The sequence below is a fragment of the Panthera onca genome, chromosome A2, assembly GCF_046562875.1.
Source record: "Panthera onca isolate mPanOnc1 chromosome A2, mPanOnc1 haplotype 2, whole genome shotgun sequence".
Lineage (NCBI taxonomy): Eukaryota > Metazoa > Chordata > Mammalia > Carnivora > Felidae > Panthera > Panthera onca.
In genome coordinates this window covers 90808502-90832326 of record NC_138340.1, presented here as the reverse complement: position 1 = coordinate 90832326, position 23825 = coordinate 90808502, and the positions used below count along the sequence as shown (strand labels likewise).

The 23825-nt window shown below is 40.1% G+C and overlaps 1 protein-coding gene across 1 annotated transcript in view; it reads left to right on the top strand.

The window, feature by feature from the left end:
• Window positions 1-23825, top strand: part of ELAPOR2 (endosome-lysosome associated apoptosis and autophagy regulator family member 2) — a 175837-nt gene that overhangs the window by 76774 nt on the left and 75238 nt on the right. The window contains exon 2 of the mRNA XM_060632367.3: window positions 12382-12502. Within this exon, the coding sequence (XP_060488350.1) occupies window positions 12382-12502 (121 nt within the window). The remainder of the gene's footprint in view (window positions 1-12381; window positions 12503-23825) is intronic.

The window sequence follows — 23825 nt, the reverse complement described above, 5'->3', positions numbered from 1 at the left end:
TTTGTTACTGTACAGATGTCCTTAGGTTATGACCAGGTATGGGCAGAGAGAGCCTTCCAGGCAGAGAACAAGTCCTGTGCGAGGGCCTGGAGGCAAGGAAGAGTGTAGCATGTAGCACATATCCTGTTTCGATATTTCATACATGAAACAGGTTGAGAAACGAAATGTGGAGAGACAAAGACCTTTTATGTGCTTTTTCCTCAGCCAGATGGAAGTTGTTGCAGGGTTCTGAGCGGGGATGACATAATTAGACCTGGCTGCAGAGCGTCATGAGGGAGAAAGAGCAGAAGATGAATGCCACTTAGGCTGCTGGTGATAGCCATCCAGGAGGCACGAGATGGTGACTGAAACAGGACAGTGGCCCTCATGACAGAGATAAGACCCTTGCCTCCTACATAGGGCTATGCTGTGCCCTCGTTCGAGTCGGAAAAGGTTATAAGCATTATTTTGGAAAGCTTACAGGGTTCTGCAAATGTGAGTGTTATTGTTAATAACAAAAATAATTACCGTATTTGTGGACAAGGGACAAAATTGAGATTCTAGCTAATATCAATTATAAGGTAAGCATATATGAAAATCAGTTGAAATGATAGGGGTGACTGTCATAATGTGAGGTGTCACAGCCCCTGAGGGCTCCTTTGGGAGCAGGAAGGTCGTTCTGCTAGTGTTTAGGGAAGGTGGCCCAAGTGGAAAAGACACTGGTGTTGGAGGTGGCTGGGTTGGATGTTGGCATTGAGTGTTGATGGGTAAGTGTCTTTGAGGCAGATCTCATCATTCAGTATTTAGTTCACATGGTCCCCTATTTTCGTCAAGAGGCCTTTCCTTCCACTTGTTTTGCTCATGTCCCGAATCTTTAAACTCCCTATTCCACTTTTTCCAGAGGAAATAATTCTTATCTCTTGTCATGATGTGGAAGGGAATTGGTAGGAAGGGATCTATATTCTCAAACAGGTTTTCAACCAGTCTTGTTCGTAGATTTTGTTGACTTTCTGAGATATTTGGTACTTTCAGTTCTGAGATTTCCTGCGGCTCAAATCAGCTTTCTTCTCATTTCATCTGCTTATGTAGTTCTTCGCTTTCAGATTTTCTTGCTTTGGTAAGTTGATAAAGCTCATCTTAGGCTTTCTGTCTTCTAAAAAATTGTTGACATCTGCATCTATTGTCATTTTCACTTCTAATCTTTTTATCTTTGTCTTTTTAAACTGTTAGGATTTTACTCCTTACTCTCCTGAGAAATTCTTGTGGGTTTGTGGGAGCAAAGACAAACATATGTTTAATTCAGCAAGTTTAAATGTAGTTAGATAATAAAATAGTGATTGCATGTGTTTAAAGACTTAAAAAAAATTTCTTTGAGAGAGAGCATGAGTGGGGGAGGGGCAGAGAGAGAGGGGGGCAGAAGATCTGAAGCGGGCTCTGCACTGACAGCAGTGAGCCTGATGCGGGGCTCAAACTCATGAACCATGAGATCATGACCTGAGTCGAAGTCGGACGCTTAACTGACTGAGCTACCCAGGCGCCCCCCTTAAAGACTTTTTAATACTTTTACTCAGTATCTTCTATGAGAGTATTAAAGTTAGCATTTCCAATATTGGTACTATTATAGATGTCTAGCTATAAACTACTTGAGAAAATTGAAGTTTTCTTCATTTCTTTATGGGTAGACTTGGTTTAGAATATTATTCCCTGACAGTGCAGGGTAGTACAGGAGGTAGTTGGTTCCCATTTATTAAGAGCCATGAAAATATGAGATACAGACTATAATTCTACAGTTTTCTTTCAAAGATCAAGTATGCACTTGAGTGCATACTGTTGGTTGAGTTGCTTGAGGTCTTACATTTTGATGCAGGCAGGCTGGGCCTAAGGACCCAATCCTGTAGGACCAGCCCAGAGGGTCTTTAGTTTCACGCAGGATGGAAATCAAATGTGAGCCAGCAGGAGGTAAAAGCAAAGTTTATTGAAGATATAGAGAGAGGAGATGTGGACAGAGCATCTGGGAGACTCAGGAAAGAAGCATGAGTCTTGTCTTTGTTTGGGGGGTTTTATTGAGGATGGTGGTCAGGTGCACATATCCTCTCAGGCATCCAGGAACCGCTTAGAACAAAGACAAGAGCCCAGGTGTTATTCCTTGGAGCCAGGGGGCCTTGGTGTGGAGATGTCTAGCTCTGGTGGTCTGGAATACACCTATGATAGCTGTCTCTGGCCATTCTCACCTGGTCCATTGTTAGATGTTATCTCTTCTAGAGAAGTGATTGACTCCTTGCCCTTTCCAAGGAGGACATACAGTATTGGCATTACAAGACATGTGCAGAGTAGGGTGGGGCTGTAGATCCTAGCAAGAATAGAAGCTGGAACAGAAGCAAAGGAAAAAAAACCCAACTTTTTCTCTGATGGGGTCCCGTCCATTTCCCTAGCTCAGTTTCTCACTGGTAGAGGTGAGATTGGGATCTAGGTCTGTTGTTTCCAGTTCTTTGCCTGTCCCTTTAAAAACTTGCATTGAGACACCATAGAAGGAAAATGGTCTAGCCTGGATTCTTCCAAGAAGCCCTGGGCACTTTTTACTGACACTAAAATGTAAGCCCAATGAGACGAGGGACTAGGCCGCTTTGTTCACTGCAGCATCCCCAGCATCCACGTGTCTACGCCTGGCACATGGGAGGTGCTCAATAAATATATATTGATTTATAAAATGAAGTGACTGCTTATGAGGCCCTGTTTACACAGAGAGACATTGAACTCCAATTTAAAACATGAACTTTGTCAAAATAATTTCACAAAAGCAATAGTGTCTGCAAATGTGGCGAAAAGGATGTGTCATAAATAGATCAGATACCTATTACTTCACTTAGCCTTAGGTTCCCATGGTAACTCCGCGTTCCTTTTATAAAAGAAAAATCTGAATATAAATATTACTGCACATTGCTACTGTGCACATGTACTTGATAATGTGGGCTAAGGAAGTTTTTATTATAAGATGCATGTGTGTCTGCAGTAAGTATTCTCACACTTTTGACCTTCGCATATAAGTAGGATGAGTTTGCTCACTCACTGGAGTGCAGTCAAAGTATTTGTGTGAGGCCCTATAGGCTCCTATTCTTTTTCCTTCTTGCTGCTTCGCTGTCTCAAATATGGGTGCAAGCTGTTTGCTGAGCACTTCGATTCGAGAGCTTTCCTCCCAAAGGAGCTGCAGTCTCATCAAATACAGGGTGTGCTGTTCTCAATGCTTTACATAAAGACGTTCAAGGAGAAGGAACCATATATGAAGAAAATGGATTATATTTGCTTCTTTTTGTCCCATTCTTGTGTGCGTGTTCTCGTAGGTCTTAGCACTTCTTCTGTGAGGCCTGAGTCCTCTAACTGCCTGTATTCTTTTGAATACAGTGTGTGCTCATCTACTGTGTCTCTATAATTAACCGTGGTCACCTCTTAGTTGACTCTAGGGGCTACTCGGAACTGAATTTCTCATTGATGGGTCACTGCCATGAACAAACTTCAGAGTTCCCCTGAGGTCTTCCACAGAAGACCAGGCAGTTTCGTTTGTTCTTTTATTAGTTCACTCAGTGGCTCATCTGTCTCTCCACCCTCAGGCTACTGTATTTCACTGCATATCTTCAGGCATATTACCTTCAGGCTTTGTGTCACTGTTTGTCACACCCTATCAAACTAACCACGAAGGAACTGGTAGGGCTAGAATGCGTACAAACCCTGCTGTCTTTCAGGGCTTTCTTCTCAAAAGCTGCTCAGGTGGTCCAGCTCACAGAAATTTGTTCTGACTCTGAAATCATTACATAATGAGGTCACCTCATGCACATTCTCCCTTATTTTTCCAGAAAACATGGCTCCTAAAAAGCAAGCCATTTGGGTGCTAAGAAATAGTTGTGGTGTCTAGATGGGGTGTCTCTCCTGATCAGATGAGGGCCCCCAAATGTGGGGTGACTGACTGGGTGGAAGTCGGTGGTGCGGGCAGTGACAAAGGCGACAGAAGTTTATAGAATACACCTCAAGAGAGCAGGAAGCAGGACAGCAGAGGAGGGGCTGTCTGCAGCAAGGCCGTGGATAGGGGCTGTTTTAAAAGGGGGAAGGTGAGGAGGTATGGTGACATATGGAATCTTCCCCCCTTTTAAAAAAAATTTTTTTTTGAACGTTTATTTATTTTTGAGAGACAGAGAGAGACAGAGTATAAGCGGGGGAGGGACAGACTGAGAGAGAGAGAGACACACACACAGAATTAGAAGCAGGCTCCAGGCTCTGAGCTGTCAGCACAGAGCCTGATGTGGGGCTTGAACCCACAAACTGTGACATCATGACCTGAGTTGAAGTTGGATGCTTAACCGACTGAGCCACCCAGGAACCCCAGAATCTTCCCCTTTATTGGTAGCTGTGCCTGGTTGTAAGTAGCCTATTGGTTAGTTTTGGCCTGTGGATTTTTTGAGGTGGGTCCCCTGATGGGCCTGTCTGTATTCAGCCAGGTGTTGACTATCGGCCCTTTCTATGTTCCATCGATCAAGGCTGTTTGCCTGAAACAGCCTCTACAGTAGATATCTGCTAGAGGGTTTAGACTGCGATGAATTTATTGAGAAGTGGAACAACATTGTACCTTATGGGAGAGTTAAGGGATGTTTGTTGGTAATTTTCACCAGAAGGAGTTTTGATTTGAACACTGACCTGTGATACTTGTATTCTACTCTGGAGCCCCTAATCTTTATGCTTTCTTATAAAATCATATGGTATGTGTGTGTCCTGTCTGCTCCCAACAAAATAATAAGCCTGAGTACAAGGACTATGCATTGTAATTATGTTAGATCTTCCCCATAGCACTTAGGCCATAGTGCTTATTTAATAAACCAAGTGCCACATAGTAAAGAATGGTATATATTAATGTTAACATAAAAAATGATACATATTATTATAAGCATAAATCATTATATATGTTAATGTTTCATATAAAATGTGTGTATTGTCAAGACATGTATATATGCATATTATTTTTATATGTGAGATTTATTTGAATCATTGGCTAGCCTATGTGTAGTAAAATTCTAATAGTTGTCCTCATGCTTAGAGGCAATACCTCAAGCTTTTTGTGGATGCCATGAAGCTTTTGAAATATAAACAACTTTTGTGTTTGGGGGTGTCAGGGGAAACCAGAACTGGTTGGTGGTTCAAAGAGTAAAAACATTCTGGAACGTTTGTAATATTATTCTGGAATAATATTCTGGAATATTATTCTGGAACGGTTGTAATAGCAGAAAAGAGACGTTGTAGAGAAATGGGCTGGGTTTTGAATATAGCACGGACAAGTGGGGGTTCATAGGCAGGGAGCAGGGTGGGAAACCATCAAGTATAAGTGGGGGGAGATTCTGGGTAAACTGACTTCTAAAACTGGGTGACACAAAGATGAACACAGACGCCCAAAGGCCAAGGCTTCCCCGGGAAGAGAGTTCAGAGGAGCTAGCCTTAAGATTGGTCAAGGAGAGTGTTTGTCAGGGGCACTTGGGGACTCCAGTGTTTATTCCATCGTATTCTGATATTTTGTGTTTTAGTTGTAAAGTTTTTGCTTTTTGAGAGTTTGTGCCTAGGTTTTTATTTGTGAGCATGTGTTTCTGGGGGGAGTACCATGATTTCTACTGAGGGATTATCTTTCCTTAAATGTTTGGTGATCAGTAGTAATTCCATGCTCTATTTCTTTTTGGGTTGTTCTCTGGTTCCCACATATTTACACTGCAAAGTTTTCGAAGGATACCATCATTTTGTTATTTGGGGCAGTGTCTCCGTGCCCCAGCATTCTGGGATTTGCAGACATGTCTAAGTAGCTGCCATCTTTTGTGTATGGTAGGTCCAAATGCTTTGTCCAGTCTGTGATTTGGAGAGTGTGGCCTGCGAGCTGATGTTGCATTGTTTTTAGAGCACACTCTGATTCATGTCATTATGTTTGGCAATAAACTGTCTGGAGCCCTGAAATTATCAGGACTTCTGCCCCTGCAACTTGTCAGGAAAACTTGTGAAACATGCTGAAATAGGCAGAAAAGATGACTGGGTGTCCTGTGTGGTGCCCCTTGCTTGAATGATCAGTTGCTTTAGGGGCCTATACCTTTGTCTTTGAACTATTTTACAACACTGTTGAGTTGTAGGAAACCAATAGTAATACAGATGACTCTTGTCCATGGAGGTGAGAGTGTGTCTTATTCTTTGGAATGCAATTAATTCATCATCATCCTCTGGATATTTACTCTTTCTGCATCTCTTTGTTCATTTCGCTTTCCTGATTGCCAGCTAATGGGTGTTCTTTGAATTCTCCTTGGAACTTGTTACAACATGTTACGGATTGACTTGCTAATTAATGATACATAAAATCTTTGACATGTATTCTACATTGGTATAAGAAAAAATTTACCTTTTTAATAGCTCTGTAACACCTGGGAAATTCCCATTTCCAAGGGATCACTGAAGTGCTCAATGGTGTAGATGGGTCTGTGACTAGAGTTTTGGGGTATTATGTATAAATCTGAAAACTTATTTGCTATTAACTCTCTTTATTTGGTACCTTGAATACCAATAAGAATATTTGAGGAGTATATATTGTATCTTTAGTGATTTTACTACTTCACACTATTGCTTACATCTTTGGTATGGATTTAAGTGTTGCCTTCAGAAACACATTTTAAAGAAAATTCTCTGTTATCGGCCCAGATGAAATAGCCTATTAAATAATTTAAAACCCATCTGGCTTGGGCTACAACCTAAATTCCTGACCCTGAATGCTGCTCTCTTCATGAAATACGTCTGCATTTCAATATTTTTAAATTATGAATAAACACATTAAAGCTTCCTGCTGCAATCCTAAGCATTTTGTAACATAGAGTAGCTGTGGCCCTTGAGAGGTCAGTAACTGGGAGGAGGCAGATAGGATAAAGAATTTTAGGAAAATTAATTGACATATGACATCTGCCATTACGGGCAGAGAATATGGTATGCCTTTGACCTGTTCTTATTGATGTTTTCATCTCCTAATTGGCAAGTTGAATGACAGTGGTAAAAGAGAGTTTTCTGAGCTTCCTAGCTTATTGAGGCCTTCTTTTGGAATTCGTGTCAGACTTCTCAGCATCATTATTTTGCAATGATGATAACAAATTACCTGAATTTTACATATGAGGGCCAGGATCTTCTCAGTGGGATGTGAAAATAGGGAAGACTTCCTAATACAAATAAGTGGGAACAAGAGACACAAGGAAGCCATTATGTAAGTGCATGGCTGGTCAAGGCCATTCTACAATAGTGGGTTGTGATAGGCTGAATAATGCTCCCCTGCCCAAGTCCTAATCCCTGGAACCTGTGAATGTTACCTTTCCATGATAAATAACAACAAAAAAAGGCTTTGAAGATGTGACAGAATTTTGAGATAGTAGATTATCTCAGTGGGCCCTCAATGCAGTCCCAGTGGGAGGAGAAAGAAGGCAATGTGTCCACGGAGGCAGAGACTGAAGTGATGTGGCCACAAGCCAACAAATGCTGGCAGCCACCAGAAGCTGGAGAAGGCAAGGAATGGATTCTTCCCTGAAATCTCCAGAAGGAGCGTGGCCTGGCTGATGCCTCAGCGATGCTTGGACTACTGCCCTCCAGAATTGTAAGAAGACATTTCTTTTGTTGTACGCTGCTAAATTTGTGGCAATTTGTTACACCAGCCATTGGAAAACCAATTCAGAGATTACTACCCAGAGGTGGGGAGCTGCTGTAACCGTACCTAAAAATGTGGAAGTGGTTTTAGAATTGGGTAAAGAACAGAAACTGAAAGAAGTTTAAGGCACATTGTAGGGAAAGCCTGGGTTGGATGGAACAGACTGTTGGCAGAAATGTGAGTACCAAAGACTCTGCCATTGAGGGCTCAGTGAGAACTTGGTGAGGAGCACAGTAGAGAAAAGGGGAACTGCCCTAAGCAGAATGTTGGTAGAGATAGTGAAGGTGCTACTGGTTAGGGCCGAGAAGGAAATGAGGAATATGCCATCGGAAATTGGAGGAAAGATGGTCCTTGTTATATAGTAGTGGAAAATGCAGAAGAATTTTGTTTTACGTTTGGGTGGAAGGCAACACTTATAAGTGATGAACTTGGATATTTCCAGAGGAGATTCCTGAGCAAAGTATTGAAGGTACGGCCTGGTTCCTTCTTGCTGCTTGTTGTAAAATGTGAGAGGAAATAGACAAATTGAAGGAAGAATTCTTAAATAAAAAGCAAACCAGACTTGATGATTGGGGAAATTCTCATTTTGTCCAGGTTGCAGACAATGCTAAAATCAGGAGACCCGCCATTATGAAAGTACGCTGAGGAGAGAAGCCCAAGAATGTGTCTGGAAAACCTTTTGCTCGTGCTGAGGAAATTGGGTGTCAGACTCATGGGTCTTTTTAACCCTCTCAGCAGAAGCCAGGAATAGGGCTGGGACTGTCCAGGAAAGATCTATGGAAGATTCTCCATCTAATGGAATGAATCTTGTGACATGCACAGGAGACTCACAAGGTTTTTGATAACGTGAGCAGAAACACCGCCAGCTTGAACTGAAAGGAACAGAGGGGGGTGAAATGGAGGAAGGCCATTGGAATCCCAAAATTTTACAGGCAAGAAACAGCTTAATAAACCATCTCAGCTGCAAATATGTTCTCCTTTTCAAAAAAACAAAGCAAAAAAAAAAACAAAAAAAAACCAAAACCAAAAAACAACCTAAGAATGACTCTGAGGGTGGGGCTCTGGGCCCAGATGTTGGAGCCCTAAACTACAGAGGATTGTTTCTAATGGAATACTAATGGAATCTGTCCTGCTAGATTTTGAAATTACTTGGGACTATTGGCTTATTCCTTCCCTTTCTCCCTTCCAGTTTATCCGTTATAGAATGGGAATGTCTATAACTGTTGTTAAGGTCCAAACCCATTGTATTTTGGAAGCAGGTAACACAGGTGCCAGATGGAGAGGAATGTTGCCTCAATGTGTATCATAATGAGTCTTCCCATACCTGATTTGGAGGTTTACTTCTGGGACATTGGAGCTGATGAGATATAGATGATGTTTTGGATTTTGAGTTGGTGCTATAACGGGTTGAGTCTTTAGTGAATGTTGGGATATGGTGAATATATTTTGCATGTGAGAGGGACATGTGCCTTTGGAGCCAGGGAGTGGATTGTAGTAGGTTGAATAATGCCTTCCCTGCCCAGAAAACATAGGCATGTCCTCATCCCTAGAACCCATGAATTATCTTTTATGGAAAAAAGGACTTGGAAGATGTGAATAAGTTAAGATGGGGGGATTATTCTTTATTATCTAACTGGATCCTAAATGTAATCACAAGTGTACTTACGAGAATGAAGCAGAGGGAGATAAGACAGAAGAGGAGAAGGTAGTGTGATTGCAGAGGTGGAGACTGTAAGCCAACAAATGCCAGCAGCCACCAGAAACTGGAAGAGGCAAGGAGTGGATTCTCCCCTAGAGTCTCTGGAGGGAGGCTGACACCTTGATTTTGGCCCAGTGATACTCATGTTGGACTTGTTGCCATCAGAACTGTGAAACGTAGGGGGGAATCCAATGGTTTCTGCTTCTCTGCATGCTCTCGTCTCCTGTTTGAATATACGACATCCCCAGGCTCACTGTTAGACTTGTCAAACCATCAGGCTTTGATACTAGAAACTTTTCCCATTCCTTCGATTTTAAAACAGTAACCTTCTATTTTAAGCATAATGGTGTTATCTAAACTGAAAACTCTGGTAAATAAACACAAGGCTTGACTTCTGCTCTTAGTTATGTGACATAGTAGCTGGGTGTCTCTGGCTAAATCATTCAGCCAGTCTGAGTTTCAGTTGAACCATGGCGATATTGTTCACTGTCCTTCCTGAACCATGTCACTGTTATGAGTACCGATGCATGTGTAGATGCATGTGAACAATGTCAGATAAATAATGTATGGTTCTATCATGTTCAGCTATTAATGGTACTACTTCTAGTTATAGGGAAGCTGTGAGGAGCATTTTTGCACATAAATCTCTGACCACATTAACTGTTTTTCCCCCTTAGATTGGGTGCTACCAGAGGGATTTGAAGTTCAAATTTTTGACCACTTTAAAGCTACTGATCCACTTTTCTCCAGAAAGGTTGCATCACTTTACTCTGTGATGGGAGGCACACAAGTGCCCCTTTTACTGCACTGAAGTCTAAGAAAACTTTTTTTTTTTAATGTTTATTTATTTTGAGAGAGAGAGTGCACACCTGTGAAGCGGGGGAAGGGCAGAGAGAGAGGAAGACAGAGAATCCCAAGCAGGCTCCACACTGTCAGCACAGAGCCTGATGTGGGGCTCGATCCCACATCAAGACATCGAGTCAGATGCCTGACTGAGTGAGTCACCCAGGCCTTAGAAAACTTTTAAACATGATTTTAAAAATGTGCCAACTTGATGAAAACTGTTTGTATTTCTTTGTCAAGGTTTAACTTTTTTAGTTTGTATCGCTCTTTAATGAGTTGTGTATGTTCTTTGACCATATTTCCAAATAATTGTTCGTCCTTTCCTGGATTAGTTTTTAGAAACCCAGGATTGTTAATTAACCTTTGTTGTGTGTTGTTTCTTCACCCATTTGTTTTGTTGTTTATTTTTTACTTTATGATGACTTCTGTGTTTGACCATGGTATGTAGTTACATTTAGTGACCTTTTACTGCTTTCCTTCCCCCCTCCCTCCTTCCTTCCTTCCCTCTTCCCAACTTTTCTTCTGGAAAATTTTTCCCATTTGGCTGCTAAAAATGATTTTTTTTTAGGTATGTAGATTTGCCCTTAACTGACAGTAAGCCATATTTGAAACCAGGATCTTGTCAACTTCATCTCAAATTATCTGTTGTCTTGAGTGGTCAGATATTTGAGTAGAAAAATAATATTCACAGAGGATCGCCTGAAGGTATACTAAATTTTATTTCTGAGGCAGAGTCTCAATGCAGCATAAAAACCTTTGCTTCCAGCCTGATAATTCCACCTTCTCTACCTTCTGATCCCTTATCATTTTATCTTATGTATATGCAGAAACTGAAGCAGAGGAAACAGACTCAGACAGTTTGTGCTTTACCACATCTCCACTACCTCCTTTCTCTATCATCGTCTCCACCCTCATGATCCTTAGTAAGGATAATATCTCTACCATTCATCAAGCGCTAACTCAGTGTAGCCTGATATAGCTAACATTTTCCATGCATTATCTTAAACAATTTCCACACAGCCATACAAGGTAGGAAATATTCTTATTCTAAGTTTACTCATGAAAAATGGATGCTTTGAGAAGTCAAGTGGCTTGCCCAGTATTACACAGATTGTACCTGGTGTAGTGAGATGGGAGTTCAACTCCACACCTTTGTGATTTCAGGAGCCATTTCTTAAGTGATATTCTTTCTCTGTGTACACACGTGTGCATGCGTAAGCACACGCACACACATACACCTTTCCACCTCACACACCTGATTTTCCCGATGTTGATAGGACTTGAGTTTTCTGTTCTCTCTGGTCACTGATATAGTAAGGGAGGCAAAATTGAGTGAATGAATCCAAATAGCCACATCCAAGATATTCACTGAATAAAGAGGATATTGAACTGAAAATATTTGGGGGAGGATTTAGAATTTCTTTCATTCTTAAAATGCTCCAATGACATTGTGTCCTTGTTCTCCCTCAGTTCAAGCACCTCACAGTTGTAATGTGCTCTGACCAGGGGAGGGGTCATTGTGAAAACATCAAAGCACCCAAAAGCTAGAGCTAAGTGGGTTTGGTCTTAATTTGGTGTTTGTAATAAATGTCTATTTTATATTCTGTGATTGACGGCAGCCTGCTGTGGTGGGTGTGTATGGAGCCTGGGAAAGGTGCTTAAAAAACTGCCTTTTACTAACATTTAGATGATTATTATACCTGCTGTTAAATTTTAAGCAGAGAATTAGGTCAGTGGGAATGGTTTCTTCTTTCTTTGAACAACTGGGGACAGGGGTGGTATTCAGTTTCCTAGTGTTATTTAGCCCTTAGGATCATATCTATCATTTATTTGGAGCTTAAAAATATCTGCAAAAGAAAGAGGGTAGTGTGCTGTAGTGTGCTTTTCTAGGAGGTGAGACTCAAGGTCAATGGTCACAGCTTGAGAGCATTGGCTGTTCCTCCTCATATCCTCAGAGCCTACTCAGTGCCCGGCCTGATAGAGTTTTGATAAACAAACAAACAAAAAACAAAGCCCTGCTTGGTGTGAAGGCAATAGGGTAAGACCGAGAGTCAAGCAGAGAGTACTGTTTGGAATCACTTGTGTGCAGGTTGGGGGTGATTGAGAAAGCACAGTCATCCCATTAAAACTGGCTCTAACAAAGGCTTGTTTTTGTGATTGTTTGCAGAAAGATTACCACTTTGAATATACAGAATGTGATAGCAGCGGCTCCCGGTGGAGAGTCGCCATTCCGAATTCTGCAGTGGACTGCTCTGGCCTGCCTGACCCAGTGAGAGGCAAAGAATGCAGTAGGTTTTGAATTTTTGACTGTTCGTTTTCCTGATTAAACTGTATCCGTTTGGCCCACGAAGTTAATTATAATGAATGTAAGAGACTTTTAGAAAAATGAGCATATAGCATTGACATCTAGCAGAGCAAAAGCTTCTTCTTAATACTCAGTGCCCTTATGCCTGAAGTCTGTAATTAGACACAGGCAGTGTTGAAGGTGCCTGCCTTCCTTCCTTCCTTCCTTCCTTCCTTCCTTCCTTCTTTCCTTCCTTCATTCTTTCCTTCCTTCCTTCCTTCCTTCCTTCCTTCCTTCCTTCCTTCCTGTTTAGTTATTTATTTTCAGAGAGATTGGGCATGTGCACAAGCCAGGGAAGGGCAGAGAGAGAGAGAGAGAGAGAGAGAAAGAGAGAGAGAATCCCAAGCAGGCTCCACGCTGTCAGTGCAGAGCCCTATGCCGGGCTCGTGGTTCCTGAGATCATGACCTGAATCGAAATCAAGAGCTGGACACTTAACTGATGGAGCCACCCAGGCACCCTTTATTTATTTTTAAGAAAATCTGTTTAAAATCTGGTTTACCGTCTTAGTTGCAACTCTGGAAGGCGGAGTGGCAGAATTTCTCTTTAATAGATTTTTTTCTTTACGTTTTTAAAAAAGTTTTCCAAACCTTGGGTAAAAAAGACATAAACTCTACCATCTGAACCATTTTTTAAGTGTACAGATCAGCAGCATTAAGTACATTCTCATTGCTTTGCTATCATCACCAACATCCATGCGTAAAACTCCTCCATTTAGCGCTGGGTTTGTTTTTTTTCTAAGCCAAAGAAGTAATGTAATTTGCCTTTTTAGTGTAACCTACAGACAGATGGTAGAATTGATGAATGTCACATTCAGTAGCTTGTCTTTTAGCAATTAAACAGGTTGGAAGTGCAGCATTATGAGTTAATAGAGAAATAGGTTATTAAATTTGTTTTCATTTATAAACTCTCCTTTTTTTAATCCTTTCATTTGTTGAGTGATGAGTTCCTGCAGTGAAGTAGTCTCGGGATAGATTGGAGTTCAAAGCCAGAAGTAAGACACAGACAGGTTTTTTTTGGGGGTTTCATGCTGTCTCCAAAATGGTATTCCTAAAAGCTAAGTTTTTCTGTTTCCAAATACAAGAACAAATAGATAAGCAAATTATTAAAGGATCGTTAATTCTTTCCCATTCATAGAACCTGTCTCTCTTACTGGCTAGAGAAGGTATTAGCATGGGTGGTGGGTTTACTGATGAAAGGGAGACAGGAAGACAGCAGTAGTCTTATGGGGAAAATTAGTGGAAGATCCTCAATGAATAAAGAGAGAACCTGGGATCCTTCTAGCCAGTGAAGACTTTAGTCTAGCAAGACTCTTTAAAAAAGTTTTTTTTAATGTTTATTTCTTTTTCACAGACAGACAGTGAGAGCCAGGGAGGGGCAGAGAGAGAAGGAAACACAGAATCCAAAACAGGCTCCAGGCTCTGAGCTGTCAGCACAGAGCCTGATGCAGGGCTTGAACTCATGAACCATGAGATCATGACCTGAGCCAAAGTTGGACGCTTAACCAACTGAGCCACTCAGGTGCCCCTCAGTCTGGCACGATTCTTCAGAGGATAGCAAGGTCACTACAGAATAAGCTGATATAAAGCTGGAATGTTGTCAGCCACCTATGCAGAAAGAGCATAGCTCTCACTAAGGGGGAATTTGAGTGCAAAAGGGAAACAGTCTGAAAAATACCTGTGGAATTAGCCTGTTGTAAGATGCTTCAGTTACTTTCCTAGAAAATCTGTATATTTTTTAAATCTATATTTGCCTTTTACTTGTGAGCTAATTCCTTGGTTCCCTTGTAAGCAACCCTGTTGGGGTAGACTACCTAATCATTATGAACACTACTCCTTATCTGGGTGCTGTGGTGGTGCTGGCTGGCACTGGCTTTTGGAAACTGATTATTAGTTTGAAACAGGCCTGGGTGGAGTATTTCACACCATGGAAACTGGCAAATTGTACAAACCAGGTGCCTCCTTTCCCCTGAGAGCTGGTTGTTAAACATTCACCAGCATATCACTGATTAAAGGTATTGGCCAAAGGTTCAAAAATCTATCATAGATTTGATGCTTAAATGGAAATATTTCTATTTGAAGAAGGCCAGGGACATTTTTTTTTTTTGCACATTATTTACCAGTCTTCCAAAGATAATGTTATGAATCTCACACTCCAGCTAGAACTTTTCTAAAAAAAATTGACTAGTAATCAAGGCACTATTAATTTTTATTTTAAAAATGATACTACTTACTTTAAAAATGGTACTGACTTTAAAATGACAATACTGACATGATGGCTGGGGACATTTTTAATCTTGGCATTTTCTCTGAAGTCTGAATTTTCATTTATTTCCGCATAATGTGATTATGTCTGCTCTAGAAACTGTTTTAAAAAGCATGAAAAACATATCTAAGTAACTTAGAAGCTTAGTTAATTCCTAGCACTAACCATGGTGCTTACCACATTCCTAGACATTAAAGTACTCCTGCAGGCAGTTATAGTAATAACTGAGTATTTGCTCAGTGGCCTAGATTTTCTATGGCTAATAATAACTATCATTTCTCATGTACCGATTGTATGCTAAACATTGTGCTGAGGGCTTTATATCATTCTCCCATCGTATCTTTATGACAACCCTCTCAGATAGATACCAGTGTTTCCATTTTATTGATGAGAAAAGTCAGAATTAAAGAAGTGAAGTACCTTACACAGGTCATATGACCAGGATGTGGCAGATCTAGGATTCAAGTACAGACATGTCTGATTCCAGAGCCTGCCTCTGATTTAGGCTGCCACGTCAGGATGGGGGACTTTACTGGGTCCCACGTGGGAGATGTAAAGCTTATTGGTGGATATCTTCAAGGGAGGATTTTAGAAACTCTTGTGGTTCAAGGATAAAGGAGGCTAAAAGTGTTACGGTTCTGGATTGGCATGCTTCTTGCAAGCCGTGGGACGATACCACAACCTTGGCTGGCGAGTGATGCCCATAGGTGCTAGACTCAGTAGTTAGGTCATAATGATGTGGCCCAGTAGTTGGGCCACAAGGAAAAAGAAAAGAGAAATATGATATGTGGCAACTTCAAATAATTGAAGAGTATTAGGGCAATTATTGAGTTGGACTTAATTTCTCCATATCGTAATGTCTAAATGAAATCACACCCAGAGTTTGGGCTCAGTTGAAATTGCTGTAGATGCTTCAGAATGTAATTGGGTAGGTTTTTTTCTTCTTTCTTTCTTTCTTTCTTTTTTTAATCAGGAGAAGCAGTACAGGCCTTTCCTTAGGAAAAGGCTGATAGGAATGTTCAGGTAACCATTGTAAATTTTTCCAGAAGATTGATGGGCAGGCTATATTGTATAATCTTTATTAAAAAAAATCATATAAAAAACCTGGCTGCGAGACTCTTGTAAGTGAAGTTGGTGAAGTCTGTGTTGTGCTAGAACTCTGGGTGGTATGCGAGTGGGAAGCTTGTAGGGCTCAGGAAACAGCATAGAGAGGCCTCTGGTTGTTAACTGACAGTGGTCCCCACTGTCCTCCTGTCCCGTCTGCTGGGGCAAGCTCCTCAGTCTCTCAGGTAATACTGCTCCAGGCAGGCCCCTGAGATGCCCTCATTTCCCTCCTTCTGTCTGGTAATTCCAGGCTTAGCTCCAGAGAACTATGCTGCTTCTCCAAAGCCCTGGTGCCAGGAGACTTGTGTTTGTGAGTGTCACTGGTCATTTGAGGTCTTGGTGTCACTCAGGCCCAGCTCACAGACAACATGCCGTTGCTGGACTACGACACTCCTTGTCTTCTCCCAGAGCAAGGGACAGAGACCCTATCTCTACTTCACCTCTTCTCCACTGTTGGGTCAACTCCCTAAAATCTTGCCTTGACCCTCTGGGGTCTCCTTGACCTTGTTAGATCATCACAAACAATAGTCTTTTTGGAATGCTTGCCTGGGTGGGGGTATACCTTCCTTCTCTCTCATCCCTCATTTCTTCTTCCCTTCCTCTCCTTCCCTCCATCCCCCCCATCTTTCCCTCTCCCTTTCTCTCTATCTCTGTCTCACTGGGGAAAAGGCCCAAACCTTAAAAATAAAAGCCTGGCTACTGGGAATGGGCAGAGGATTCCTTTACTTATTTCCTTACATATTTTCAGACAAGTCTAAGGCACTGAGGTGGACATAAACATTACAAGATACCTCTCCCTCCTGGGAGTGTCTTCTGTTGCTTTCCCCTTCAAATATTAGTCATGACTTTGAGCACAATCATAGCACACTGTTTTCTAATTGAGGATGACCATTTAAGATAGCTGTAATTCCATTTAATATGTTGGCCTCAATTCGGTCAGAGTCTTGTGGGCGTTTTGTAATCTTGTGCTTTAGTATCTGTATAAAGTTCTAATATTTGGTTATCTTGGATCAAAAAGTGTTAATGTTCTGATTAGAAAAAGAAATTGAATATAATTTTTTTCCTTTTTTTCTTGATTTCTCTCAGATCTCTATTGTTACCTATTTATAGCCAGAGTCACTCATGACGGTTTCAGTGAACAGCTTTCAATTTCAGTTTAGAAGTAAAGGAAGAGGAGGGATTCTCCTGAAGAGAGAGTTGGTTTTAGCTTTCTGAGGGGGGGGAGATTGAGAAATCCATTCCTTGGCATCACAGCTCTTGCAAATGTAGACTTTTCCCCAGGATTCAACTCAGTCTGTTTCTGTTCTGTGATGAGTTATTACTGGGACAGTAGCAAGTGCACTTGGGCAAACAGTACCTGGGCACTAAGTGTCAGTCACATACTTTGCTGTAAGTCTGTTCCATGGAATACTAATCCCAAGAAATACTTCATGTAAACAAAGTGTTTGGAGGGTTTTCTGTGGTGAAATACTAGTTAGTATGTTTAGAAAATGGTGAATCCCCTTCATGGAGGGCTACAGTGAACAGTTTCATATTAAAGTCTCTGAGAAACCTAATACATATTTATAGAACATTTCCTGTGTGCTAAGTGCATCCTGTTTTGCTCAGAGTTTGCCAAATTTATTTGATTACAGGACTCTTTTATCTAATGTGTAGTTGAACCCCACAGGCTAATTTCTGCAGATATAATTTTTGGAAAACGCAGGTGTAAGCACACGTGCCTGGCTAATTTAGTAAACTTTTATATGGTTCTACTTACACTAGATTTAACTAATTTCTTTCTTTTTTTAAAACTTTTTTTAAAAAATGTTTATTTACTTATTTTGAGAGAGAGAGAGAGAGAGAGCATGTGCACATGTGAGCACACGAGCTGGGGAGGGGCAGAGAGAGAGGGAGAGAGAGATTCCCAATCAGGCTCCCCACTGATAGCATGGAGCCTGATGCAGGCTCGAACTCATGAACCCATGAGATCATGACCTGAACTCAAACCAAGAGTCTGATGCTTAATCAACTGAGCCACCCAGGCACTAGGTTTAACTAATTTCATGTGATTTCTTTGCTCTGCAGGTACATTTGCAGACTTAACTACATTGGTGTTTGTTTGAAGACCTCTCATGGTTGATGGTCAGGTGTGATATACACATATGGTTAAATCCCAGATCTGCAACCAGCTTGTATGTCTTGGGCAAAATATTCAGTTCACAGCTACTTATTGAACTTTAATTTGTTCACTGGAACAAGCATTTATCATTTCCTATGTTCTTGACAATAGGAATCCAAAAATAATTTTACAAAGATGACTGTTTTCTATGACCTTTCATTGTAATAAGAGCAGATGGGTAAACATGTTATAGTATTGGGGCAAAGTGAATGATAGATATAAACACCTAAGGTGATCTTACCAAGGAAGATGGATGACTTCTGTTCACAGGAAGAGGCCTCACAGTGAAGCAGATAGAAGTTTGAAGTTCGGAATCATCTGTTACCAGCTTAATAACCTTGGAAAATTATCTAAGCTTTGGCAGCTTCGTGCAAAAAATTGTGTCCATACCGAGGATTGAGTCGATAAATGCCATATTTAATGGGCCATATATGTTAATTATCTGAGCATCTCTGAAGCAAACCCTGAAGGAAGTTGTTGAATTCACTGATACAAAGTGGCCTTTGAGACATAGGAAACATGGACACAGGTGCAGACTGGGGGCAGCACTGGGTTTCCCTAGGTGCATTCTGAGAGCTGTATGAATGGTTGTCAGAGAATACAAGAGGGTACAGAGATTTTGGCAAATCTCACAGGCTCCTGTGTGTCATACCAAGGACTTTGACCTGGAGACAGCTATTCATGGATGTCTGAGGAAGTTAAATGAATTGATACATCTAATCTACAGTGCTAGGTAACATAATAATATAACTTAATGGTAACAACAATAATAATAATATTAAAATAATAATGTAGAATTATAACAGCTAACAGTTATTTGCTACATGCCGGGCACAATTATAAATGTTTTATATGTATTCATTCAAATTTATTTAGGCATCACCACACCTTTTGAAGTAGGTACTTGTATTACATCACACTGGTAGGTCAAGGGCAAAAAGGGGATTTGAACCCAGGCAGTCTAGTTCCTGGGTTCATGTTCTTAACTCCTATGGTGTCCTGACTCTTTGGAATATTCTACAGTATATACTGAACAAGTGTTAGTCCTCTTCTTGAGACATCCATGCTCCCCTAACTTTTACCTCTTGAGTAAAATATAATGCAAGTTAATATCCAGATAACTAAATGATTTTAAAAAAAGCATGTAAAGGCTCAGATATATTGATTGATGGGTCATTTTAATGCATTAATGATCTTGCTGTAGATTTCATTCTTTTTTTTTTTTTAATATTTATTTATCTTTGAGAAAGAGAGAGCAGGGGAGGGGCAGGGAGAGAAAGAGAGAATCTCAAGCAGGCTTTGCACTGTTAGTGCAGAACCTGATGTGGGGTTTGGACTCATGAACCATGAGATCATGACCTGAGCCGAAACCAAGAGTCGGACACTCAGCTGACTAAGCCATTCAGGGGCCACTACCTTCTTAATTGTATCTCTTTCTCTGAAAGGTAAGAGAATAACATTCAGAATTTATGGCACATTTGTAGTTGTATCCTCATATACAATGAAAAGTTGGTTAGTTAGTATTTTTTTTCCCTGTGCCTAGAATATTGTTGATGCTTAATACATATACTTTCATTATTCAATGTTTATTAGAAAAAAATTGGTACTTTATTCAACTGTAGAATTTATTATTTTTTAAAAGTAGGCTCCACGTTCAACGTGGGGCTTGAGCTCACGACCCTGGGGTCAAGAGTCAGACACTCCACTGACTGCGGCAACCAGGTGCTCCTCAGCAATACAAATTCTTATTTTAGAATAGGGTCCTTCTTCATTCATGTCAAGAAGAGAGGTGCTGTAGCCCTCTCATGGCTCCTAAGAAAGCTCTAGAACCTTGGAATGTTTGTGGATTAAATGTGGTGTTCTAAATCAGAGACCGACTTGGCTGTTTCATTCTGTAGGCAAAACACAGAGATCCAATCAGATTTGTGAAAATTTGTTTTATATGGAAAAGGAGAGACATACTTTGTCCTCAATAGGCTTTGTCTGGAATGTTGACACATCAAGTTCCAGGTGGGAAGGGTGTGGAAGTTGCATGGGCTCAGCAACACATGAGGCAGGTGAAAGGCCTGAGCAAATGGGATTATGAAAAGGACAGCTCAGAAATCAACCTTTAGGTCACTTGTGGTGTTCGGTGGGAAGTGGCTGAGGGTGGTTCTCTGAAAAACATGTTTTATAAGGAGATGAGGGAATCAGCCCTCAAAACTGCAGAATCATATTAGGAAGTAGAGGGTGACTGACACCTTCTAAGGAAGAGGAAAAGTTCAGGATGATAAGAATCAAAGTGTTAGGACATAATTGGAAGTTGAGAAAACTGATTTCACAAATGCATGGTTTCTGGCCCCTTTGGTGACCTCATCAAGTACTCTCAATGTTTTCCTTCCCCTGACCTTCACTGTTGTATTTTTTTCTATAAAACTTATGTCATCTTATGCCTGATGGACTGGAACTGGTATTCTTCCCTATTAAACACTGAAGTCAGAAAGCCACAATAAAAACCATTTGTTATTTTTTTTTTAAAGATGAAAACTACCTTAGTTAGCTTTTTCTTATAAAAGGTTGGAAACCAATTTAATGGGGATTGTTAATCTGCCAGGATAACAAATCAATTTTCCTGCCAGGAGCTGTTTTTTTTTTTTTTTTTTTTTTTTTTTTTGGGGGGGGGGCTGGGGATCATTTTCTGGCTCATCAGTCCCCTTCAAGAAGTGCAGTGACAGTCATATGGTCCTACGGACAGAGCTGTGTGAGGACCCATCCACTGGAAAGGATGTTAGAGGCGGGAATTGGTTTTCAGAGATGCAGGGGCAATGCTTTCACGAAATCCTCTTTTTCAGAGAAGAGCGAATTAGAGAATATTAGCCAGGACTGGTTTGTATTCATGCACTTGTTGGAATGTCTCCTATCTCACTTTAATTTTTGTAAAATGAGATGTAGTTTTTTTCTTTTCTGAGAATTTCACAAGTAAAAATATAAAAAGGTAGTTTTCACGTGTTGCCTACATCACTAGCCCTGAGGGAGGAAAAAGAAGATCTGAGATTTGCTGGACTCAGTATTGTGTTCAATTTCTCCTCGATGCCATTTTCTACTTTTTTTGTTTTGTTTTGTTTTCTGACTGTGCTGTCAGCACAGAGCCCCCTGTGAGGCTCGAACTCACGAGCTGTGAGATCATGACCTGAGCCGAAGTCGGACGCCCAGGCACCCCTTATCAATCTTATTTAAATTAAACTAAACAACTGAAGAAAAAAGAGGCACATTTGCTTGTCTTATTTCTGGAATTGATTTATTCATTTTCCCATAAATATATGTAATTACTTTTTATTTAGCTATTAACTTAGGTTTACAGATAAGATAGAATTTACAGTGAATTTAGCTTAGTGAATATAAATTTTGAATCTATTTTGAGGTAGATAAGTCTAGACTAGATTAGCATAGAAACTCCATCAGAATAAGGATTGTTTCCAAAATATACGTGGTACGTAGTCTTTGCCAACCAAATACTGTGTACTCAGGAAGTATTTGTTGAATGACTTCATGTAATATAGTGTGATTCTCAGGTACTTATCTGTAATGACATTACATAGGCTTACTAACTTGTCAGCATCTCATTAAAAATTAAAAATTTCTTTTATTACTAGTTTTTATTGCTGTTTACTGTTTAGAAAACAAATTTCAGTAATAAATTATCTTGAATTAAATAGAAAAATGAATGAATTATGAATAAATGTAATTGATAGTTACCATCTTTCAAAGCATGAGGTCTCTGGAGGAAGAAATAGCAAAATTAAAAGGCCCTTGTGGTGAAAAGATTAAATAGATAGCCTTTATTGTTAGGCATAAGTCATAGATGATAATCAGCATATAAATGATTAATTCAGTAGCTGTTATTTAGTACATTGTACTGGGTGGTTGCATGATCATAGAGATGCTTTGAATTTTCAGGTCACTTTTCACTTTCAGAGTGATTTCCAGTGTCTCAGGGGACCACAGCAGTCCTATGAGGGAGAAAGTGAAGTGATCTCTCACTGGAATATGAATGAATCAAGGTATAGAGGGTTAAATAAATTGCCCCAGCCTTTTTTGCTAGTTGGTGATAGATGACTATAAATGGTTTTTTTCCCTGTTTCTTCACACATGCATATTTCAACCTTTACAGAGTCACAGTAGCAGAAATAGAGGTCAGAAAAGAGGCATAAAGCTGAGGAAAAGAACACTGAGTTTAACACATGACCTCTTGGTTTAGATTGTAAGAGAATGGATCTTTTTTTAAAGTAGGCTTCATGTCCGGCACGGAGCCCAGTGGAGGACTTGAACACAAGACCCTGAGATCAAAACCTGAGATAAGATCAAGAGTTGGATGCTTAACTGACTTAGCCACCCAGGTGCCCCAAAAGAATGGATTTTTGACATCACTGTTTCTCTGGGTGCTTAGGTAAAATACTGTGAGATATCAGACTGTTGAGTAGCATGGGACCTTATGCAAATAAAGTTTTTCTGTTCTTAGGCCAGAACTTTGGTGTCTGCTTAACTTTAATTCAGTTCAGATACTCTAGGATTTTGAGGTTGTTGAAAAATCATATTTATTTAGAAATGACTGTTCAAATGAAACATAGTCAACTGGCATTTAGGAGAGTTACAACAGCTACTTACAATAACTATCATCCTGTTTTTGTTGAAAGTGTCCTGTTATACTCTAAAGATATTTGAATGAAAATAGTTTAGTGCCTAAGATTACAAAAACTTTTACAATCCATCTAAAAAACCAGAGTCCGAGAAAGCAGTGTTGAAGTGGAAAGTGGGTTTGGCTAACATGGATGATACCAGAAGTGGGAAAACTGGTCATTATTGGTGACAGCCTAAAGGTCAGCAGTGCTGTGTTGGCATAATCTCATAGAGCACATTGTATTTAACAGGAACATGTGATTCTTCTCTTCCTTGACATGTGACTCAAGAGCTGGATTCCAGGATGGACAAAAGATTGAGAAACAACAAATGATGAAAATGAAAAATGGTTTAGACTCTTTATTTCCCCTGGATCATTAGAAGCCCTGTAACCATTTGACTAGCTTTGATTACATAATTATTCTGAGGAAATAAAAAATTATCAATCCAGTGGCAGAACTCTTGTTGTCTCAGACCCCTGAATTGTATTATTAATAATTATTGCTAACATATATTGAGTGATTTATGGCAGGCACACTGCTAAAGGCTTTTATTGAATCCCACAGCCGTTCTTTGAGTTAGATATTATTATTATCTTCCTTTTTACAGATGAGGACAATGAGACTTAGAGAAGTCAGTAACTTGCTAAAATATTTCATGAATGTGTGTTTTAGGAATGATATATTAAAAATTCCACAAGATTTCTCAGGATGGGGAATGGTTATTGCTCCATAATGCACAATAATCAATATTGTTTAACAACTCAAGACAGAAAATGAAGAAGGATGTAAAGTATAATTATGGATTCATTTGGAATTGCTTGACCTTTTTTGCGTCAATTATTATTATTATAAGTTGAGTTTTCCTGAGGTAGCTGCTTTGGAATCAGACCTAAATTTGGGTAACAGTTTTGCCACTTGTTAATGGATACCTTCCTAATTGGGTTATTTGAATATATTGTGCCTCATTTTTTTCATGTGGTAAATGGGCATAATATCTTCCTTCTTCACAGGTCTGTTATAAACATTGCTCCCAATTATTTGTGAATTCCATATTTGAAAATTCACATGCTTCATAAAATTT